The 8,675-nt window shown below is 40.3% G+C and overlaps 1 protein-coding gene across 1 annotated transcript; it reads right to left on the minus strand.

Annotated features, from left to right (window-relative positions):
- Window positions 1-4,591: 4,591 nt before the first annotated feature.
- LOC146633745 (somatostatin receptor type 2-like) lies at window positions 4,592-8,105 on the minus strand. The gene is made up of 2 exons (XM_085351637.1): window positions 7,764-8,105; window positions 4,592-6,336 (listed from the first exon to the last, which is right to left on the minus strand). The coding sequence occupies exon 2, from the start codon at window positions 6,291-6,293 to the stop codon at window positions 5,181-5,183; it is 1,113 nt and encodes a 370-aa protein (XP_085207763.1). The 5' UTR covers window positions 6,294-6,336; window positions 7,764-8,105; the 3' UTR covers window positions 4,592-5,180.
- Between the last annotated feature and the right edge of the window lie 570 nt (window positions 8,106-8,675).

The following is an 8,675-nucleotide window of genomic DNA, read 5'->3' on the forward strand; positions in this document are numbered from 1 at the left end:
CCTGCTGCAGGGGCAGAGTCTGAGCGTGACCGACTGTCACGCCGATTGGTCATATCTGGATTTTTTTTTTCTCTCACAGTATTCTGACCCCACCCCCACACCCCACCCTCTGTCCCTCTCCACCTCCCACACACTCTCCATCTCTCTCCCATGGTGCTCTCATTTCAGCTGACCAAGCATTTAACTTAGTGATGATGGAGGACAGTATGTTGTCATATGCATAAAGGACTGAATGCAAAAAAAAAAAAAAAAAAAAAAGGACAAAAAAGGAAATATATAAATCAGCGTATTATGAACTTTGCAAGAACATTTTTAAACTTATGGTTATGATTCTTATCATTTGTGAATTTAGTTATGAAATACTGTATGAATCTAGTATACATCTATTTTTTATGGGCAAAGAAATAATGGGAGAGCTTGGAGACGCTGCCTTTGCCAGTAGCTGGGGAAGCGCTGCCATGGAAACTAAACAGATTTGGACCTGTGTGTTCTCATGTTTCATTATTTACTGTGTTGATTGTTTCATTTTTGTTTTTTAAAGTCTGGCTGAGGGCAGGGAATATCTTATTTTTTTAGCGACTCGTTGAATTTTTGTTTACTTGTTTTCTTTTCAGTGTCTTTAATTTTTTTTTAATTGTTATTTTCAGTACATTCATATGTTTCTTGCTGTCCTGGTACTGGAAATTTCTTTTTTTGTTTTGACGTATTATACTTTCATTCTTGTGGAATTGTTGGTATAATGATGGTGATGACTAATTGGCTCACCTTTTGCTGTTTAGAAAGTGTGTATGTTGAATGTGAGCTTTGGGTTTTTGTACTGTATGACAAGAAGATTCAATACACAAAACTACAGATCAGGTCCTGTAATATGTGAGGCTGATGTGTTCTCTTCGAGTTGAACACCTTGAATGTTTCTGTGCAAAGGAAAAAAAGAAGCCCTGTTAACAGCACTGCATGCGATTGGGCTCTCATGGTCTTATATGTGAAAAATTGCCCTTAGTAATGGCTCGAGGCTTGTTGCCCGTCATGATTTGTTTCTTCTGTACTTTTGGGTGAGAAGGCTGTTTGAGATTTCTAGTGGATTAAACACATTGCACATATATGGGCCCTGTGCGACCGCAGTCTGGCTCTGCATCCATCAGTATTAATCTTCTCCATGGCAACTGTGGATGGTGTAAACCAGTTTGGCTTACAGTATGTCTTGCCTCTGCAAACCTAGTGTTCTATTAAATTGTTTGTCAACTCAGACTTTAGGTAACACACATATGTGTCAGGGTTTTGTGGTCACTGATTGTGTGTATTAAAAAAAAATTGACGGATTGAAACTTGTATTTAAAAAAAAAAAAAAAAAAAAAAAAAAGAAAAGAAAAGGGGGAAAAAAGAGGACCAGGGCCCTAACCAATCACAAAGTAATGCCACATAAAGAAGAAAAAAAGGAACCCCTGTTTGTTTAGCTGCTCTATTGAAAACCAACATGCATATCCTTTGGTCTCCTGCGTAACCTCAGCTCGTAGACAGTGAGGAATTTCTGAAGGGTGAAATTGAAGACTTCTGAAATGGTCACACTGTGGTTTTGTTCTGTGGTGGAGCAGTTGAGACCGCCCAAAGGACATTCAGGGACACAGCTGAAACGAAAAGGAAGAGGAGAGCTTCATTCGTTTCAGTGATTAAACTCAGAACAAAACTGGAATATGGATATGCTGTCTGTCTCATTTCTTTTTTTGTTTTTGTTTGCACATTAAAATATATTTTCAGAAGTGAAGCGCTGCCGTGCATGTACTGTTATAGAAGAACAAGGACAGAAACAAAAGTGGAGTCTCACTTTGTCAAAACTTGGACTGAACGCTGAAACACAGCTGATAGCTGATAATCACATGCCTAACTGATCAGATGTAGGCATGTGATTATGGCTCCACCTTGTGGTCACATTTAAAACCGCAACACAAAAAAAGAACAAGCCTGGTCATGGGCATTTAACCACATCCTGCACTAAAACAGCACATAAGATGAGGTTGTATCCCTTCACTACTTTACATTACTTCATTATTTATGACATAAGTGAAACTTGTCTCGTATTTATGATTTGCTAAGACAGTTATTTTGTGTTAATTTGTGTTAAGCGACTATAACTTCCGCCTAATTAAAACAGTTTAAAGTAAATTGGATTTTAATTTAACATTTTGTATCCTTAGAAAATTGGTTGAGAATTAAATGAGTGCACAAATCCCTCATCTCCATAAACACACATTAGGAAATAAGCCGTAGCCACCTTGTAACAATATTGAAACACAAGTCAGCGAGGTAGCGTATTAATAAAAATAAAGTCCGGTTATTACAACACCAAACGTGCTTAATTTTAGTGGGTATTGAGACCACTCACACATGCTTTGTGCAGTGTACTATAGTGGACTGAGCCAATGTGAGGTTCATGAGGGGGAGTTCAACTTTCAAAATAAATTATCTTCCAGTCTACATTTAAACTAATAGCTTTCATTGGGTTTAATAATATTTAACATGAAATAGTTATAATTTAAAGTGATAGCTTGATGATTGCAATGAGCGGTGCTATACCCCTTTAATTTCCACCCATGATTGCACTGACATGACCACATGTCAGTGCATGTCAGTGCAATGGACCCTCTCCCTCTCCAGGGAGGGAGAGGGTCCAATCAAATTTCCCCTTTAGCCACACCTCTGGATACCTTTGATATCTAAGTCCCAAACTCTTCATAAACAACCTCTGTGTTTACCTGCTCATTCATGCTGTGACAAAGGTCAGTTTTAAAAGACTGCACCAAATGATTTTTGAACATATTCTTTATTTAGTTTCAACACAACTATACGCAATCTCATCTCATCTCATTAGATAACTATTTCACTTTAATTTAACTAAACAGGAGCTGGGAGAACATATATATCCCAAAATACAGGAATGGTAACATTCACAAAACAAAGAAAAGTGAAATAAAACACCAATAGAACAGGCAATGTAACCAATTCAGATATTTTAAAGGAAAAAATGGATTTTAAGAAATCAGCATTAATAAACAGCAGTAACACAGCTCTCCCTTGATATCTGCTACCATGATACTTAATGCAAGGTGTTTATTTTGCTCACACATACTAATACAGACTATAAGCTTTCACATGTATATCTGATGTGTTTGGTTTCATAGCTCAGAGATGGTGAGTTTTTTTCTTCTTCTTCAGTCTTCTGAGCAACATCTAGTCATAATGTATTCCTGGAGTCATCTCTCTATTATTGTCCTGCTATAAATGTTTCTATGCAACCAATACCAACTGGTCACTGTTGCTATAGAAATATAGGACACTAGAGGTGCTCCATGTCTTTCAATGCTAATAAGAAGTTACAATCCTGTTAACATATGCAGCAATAGTGCAGAGAGAGTGCCAGGCTGGATATGGAATTTGGTTAGTTATGGATGGGGTGTGACTAAGTGTGTGTGTGTGTGCACTTCTGCATATCATGTAAACACTCACACAAAGAAGTACATACTGAACTCGGCATGCTTAAGGCAGTAGTAACACGTATTTTACCTCTTGTTTGCTAGAGAGTGCTAGCTGACATGTTCACATCAACACATGGGCAGTCACGATTCTTCATGAATTAATTAAAATCTATCAGTAGCTTTGATGCTTTTGAAGAAACCTCCACATCTAATATAAATGTTTCATAAACACAAAGATAGTAATCCGACTATAGGAACAGAGAGGTCACGGGCTGCCAGAAGGAACTGTGGACTCCTGGAGCAGCACAGTGACGATTTAAAAAGGAACACCACAGCCTCTTTAGGATAAGTGTTCTAGCCCTTCACAAATTCACAACACGCAGACACAAAGTGTTAGAAACCACACTCAAAATGTAGCCCCAAGACGCCACGGGGGACGATGGGTCAGAGTCAAAGGATACAAAGTGTTAACTAATAATATGTGATGTGGAAGCTCAGCCTCCAGATACAGGAACTGATTTAAGATATAGATCAAGTCATCTGTACCCTTTGATGCGCACTGCAGTTCCTGGGAAACCGGTGGACAGAAAAAATTGCAGTAAAATAACTATAAATAAGAAATTATCTTAACAGGTTTCAGGTTTGGAAAAAACATAATAAAAAGACTCTGGATTCATTCTTGATCATTTAGAAACAGCTCCCCCAAATTTAAGCTAATTGGTAATTATTACTTTGCAAACAATGACAGCAAGATTATTATATGGTAGATGTCGTTAAATAATAAGCAGTGTTGTGAAAAATCCAGTAAAACAGGAAGGTAACATTGCTCTATTTAATACCACCATGGTACTACAACCCTACGAAATGTCTATACATCTTAGCAGCACTTTGGTTAGAGGCTTGCTTGATAAACTGTCAAGCCAGTACCCTTTAATGGGACCTAAATTATATATGTACATAGTGTAATGCAGGGAAAAAGTGACACAGGACTAAATATTTGGTGGCCTACTGAACATTCATATTTACATGAGATACATTTGTCTTCCAAGGAAAATCACTCACAAAAATAAGAAAAAAGTAGCTATTTACAGAACATAACGACACACAACAGCAGTGACATTCGTTATGTTCTACAGCTGTTTTGTACAAGACAGGATTGAGAGATTCATATATTTATATACATTTTCTGACTTTCTTTAAATACAGTTTCTATTTTGTTTACTGTCAAAATACTTCCCGAAAAGAAGCAAATAATCTGCAGTTACACAATATCTTGAGCACACTGTTCTCTTGTTATTTTCAGCCAATACAAAAATGTGTAAACTTGGCACAGCCTCTCTGCTATAAACTCTGTACATAGTGCTGGGTCTCTACTACACTGGTTAATTGGGCACATTTGCAATTGGGTGTTGACGTCTGTTTAGTTACTTCAGAGTTAATACACTCGGGACTGAGGAGATTAAATTTGCATTTCATCCACAGCCTAAAGACAGCATTTATGAATTTGTGTTATTATGTTATAATAGATTTGCTTAGAACCTGATAATACATCAAGAGGGACACTGCAGTTTGGCATGCCTTTGATTTTTCCTCTGTGTTGGTTTTTAATAAGTTTAATATTTAATAATGTTCTTCCTGATGAAACCTTAGAGAGATTGGTAACTGATGACTGTTTCTGAGAGTGTGTACATGAGTCCAATCAGCCGCCCCTCAGATGCTTGTCTGCAGGTCCCCATTGAGGAGAGTACTCTGGGTCTCCGTCGGGTCATTCATCATGCGAGATTTGTCCTGTCGGCTATCACTTCGATCAACCTCGTCCAGCCCTCCCACATTTTTAAGACACAGGACATTTTGGAAACTCTTCTTGAAGTTCTCTGATAAGAAGGCATAAAGGATGGGGTTAGCACAGCTGTTGGCATATCCTAGAACCACCACGAATGCAAAGGTACTTCTCAGAATCGGGGTGGTGCTGATGGTGCCCGTCACTGATGTGACGTTGAAAACGTAGAAAGGCAGCCAGCAGAAAACAAACACTGCCACCACGATGGACACCATCCGGGTGACTTTCCTCTCTGAGCGCTTCCTCTTGGAGGAGCCCACACGGATGCCCGAGGACTTCACCTTGATGATGATGCACAGGTAGCAAAGGCAGATGACCATGAGGGGCAGGAAGAAGCCTAGAATGAATGTGTAGAACATGAATGCTGTGTAGTAAGCCTCTTGAGGTTCAGGCCATACGATGGTGCAGAAGCAGCCATCATGCTTTGTAATTACACCACTGTAAATAACAATTGGCAGGTTAACCATCAGCGACACCCCCCACACTGCCAGATTGATAGTCTTGGCCATGCGTGGCTTCCTCCACTTTGTGGATTTAATGGGATACACCACAGCCAAGTAGCGGTCAATACTCATGACCATCAGGCAGAAGATAGAAGTGAACTGGTTGAGGGAGTCGACGGTCATCACAACCCTGCATAGCACAGGCCCAAAAGGCCAGTGGACCAGGGCCAACTGGATGGCAATGAACGGCAGGCCAAGCATGAAGAGCACGTCAGCCACCGCCAAGTTGAGGATGTAGATGTTAGTAACTGTCTTCATCTTGGCGTAGCGCAGAATGACATAGATGACGAGAGCGTTTCCACACAGCCCCATAGCACAAACCAGAAAGTACATGCAGGTGATGACCACCGTGCTGGTTCTGTTGAAGCTGTGGTCTGTGTAGTTCCCGTGGGGGATGGACTCATTGTCCTGCATGAAGCTGTCGTACATGAGGTGCTCCGACAGGTTCGGAGGGGATGACGGGAAGATCCACGAGTCCATGACACCTCAGTCTCTCTGTGTCGCACTGATTATGACATCCCACCTGGACACAAGCACAAGAGAAGCTATGTTGCGGACAGATGATATGAGTGGCTATTATATGGCAGAAAACTGTCCACATGCGAGCACACGCTGTAGCAATAAGAAAATTTGTATTTTTTCCACACGTATGGCCAGCAGTTTATATAGGGAATCTAATAGTCTACACCGTGATTATCTGTATCTCTGTTGAGAACAGACCTGAATAACAGCATGTCTTAGGAGGAATATCTTCTCATACAGAAGCTTAGATGCTGCTTTCTACCTGAGGTTAGACCTTTGCGCGTTTATTCGGTCAGGCTTACTGCTACCGAGGGAAATCACTCCACACCCCCTAAAGCCATGAGCTCTCCCGGGGGAAATTCTTTCATTTCACACGCTGCAAAACGATCAGCTGTGACAAGCCACCTTGGATTGATTGTTGACACATTTCCCCCCCACCCCCCAATTTATTAGGGGGAAAGCATGGATGTAAATTTATCTCAGCTTAAGTAATTGAATGGGGGGAATCACGGCACTGCCAATAGCCTTGTTGCAGTGAGACTGAAGTGCTTTTCACTGCCAGTACACAGGAGGCAAACGTGGTCTGACAACTTAGTTTGAAGCCAAAAAGATAAGAGGTTTTATTATGCCAGTGCATCATTTTCTCCATAGCAGCAGGAAAGGTTGGACTCTACCTGCAGTCTTGTATTTTGGTAAACAGCCGACCACATGTTACTGTTGTTCGGGTGCTTACACTGTTGTATTACCTATCACTTGGAAACTGGAAAAAGCACATTCCCATCGCAAAGAATAAACAAGATTAGTGATTAGTTCTATAGAGGCAGAGCACAGACACGATTAACATGGTGCCCAAAGCACTTGTGTAGATGAAAAATGAATCACCACCTAAACACTGCAGGTGTCTGGTATATTGTGGAAAAAATGCTGTGTTTGAGGTACTGTGCAAACTGAGCAACAGGTATTCTCTATCTCTCCCTATAAAAATATACAGCCAAGAGCCAGCACAGGAAGAAAGGAGTCAGGAATGCAGTTTGCTTCCAGCAAAGATGGTAAAAAGAGTATTTTGTAGCTAAAAGCCTTCAGGAACCTGTTTTTGTTTTTTTTAGCAGAAGACAAGACAATGACACAAATCTGGTTCAGAAAAGACAAACTGAAAGAGTGAGGTTAAGTCATTCATTAACAATATTAGGAAACTCTGTATACAAACAGGATAGGATATTGTTTGGTTATGTGTGTTGTGAAATTGCGCCTGTGTAAACAGTTAACAAAATTACCACAGCCCACGGAAAACGGGCGAGACATTTCTTTGGCTCAAGCACATTCAATTTCCCGTTTTTAATTCATTAATCCGTAAATCTGACTTCTCCTTTATTTTCGTACATTTTTTAACACATCCCTATCAGTTGCTCTTGGAAGTTATGATCTTACCTGTAACTGGGCTTTTTTTTTTTCAGCATTCACAGAACACACCGCTTCTGTGTGGGTTCAAGTGTTTTAAGTGTCCACGGCAGGTTCATCTTTAAATATTCCCCAAGTTTGTCTCATGGGCGAGATGGAAAACCACTGCGTGATGCAAAATTTCGTTTTGCATTAAATCCGTACTGTATTGTGTGTTACGCAGCAAGAGAAAAGGAGACGGATGCCCTCGTGGTGTGGCGCGCGCAGTAACTGTCTCCGGCAGGCGGTCGCGGGGATGTTTAAGCAGTGCCGGGGAGGTGCTGAAGAGACTCACCTCTGAACGAAGAGGGACCGTCTACAATGATGCAGATAGCCAATCCCACATAAGATGGAGCTGATCTGCATGAAGCATGCTATAATTTAACGACTCTGGTGGCGAACGCCCTGCGCCACTGTGGATAGGATAGTTCTGGGATGTGACAATAAAGTTGACACCAAGACTTAAAGGAGGTCAGTTCATACCAGCTTATCATCCAGTTATCATTTGACTTTAACATTTTGGTTACAGGATCGAGGCACGAGTTCTTTTTCATGAAAAAGGTTATTTACTTATTTACTAAAGTTTATTTACCCGATCTACATTTTTTTTTTAATTTCAATTTTATGTAATTTCTGGGTAAAATATGTCAGAACGCATTTCCTTAAAGTCAGACTAGGATTGGCCAGGAGACGGTCTGTTGTCCCAAATTTTCCCGGAAGCTACAAACTCAGATTTTTGATTGCGCACAAAAAAAGGAGCTTACTGTAACCGAGGACAAGGGATGAGTAAACGGGGCAAAGAAATAATTAATCATTTATTTATTACATGAATTAAACATACAAATTCCCAGTCGTTTCCAGACAGGACTTACAACACATCCTGCTGATATCCCAGCTGCACAT

The sequence above is a fragment of the Diplotaxodon limnothrissa genome, linkage group LG4 (genome assembly GCF_057381915.1).
Source record: "Diplotaxodon limnothrissa isolate DT_005_m linkage group LG4, D_limnothrissa_male_GT1.1, whole genome shotgun sequence".
NCBI lineage: Eukaryota > Metazoa > Chordata > Actinopteri > Cichliformes > Cichlidae > Diplotaxodon > Diplotaxodon limnothrissa.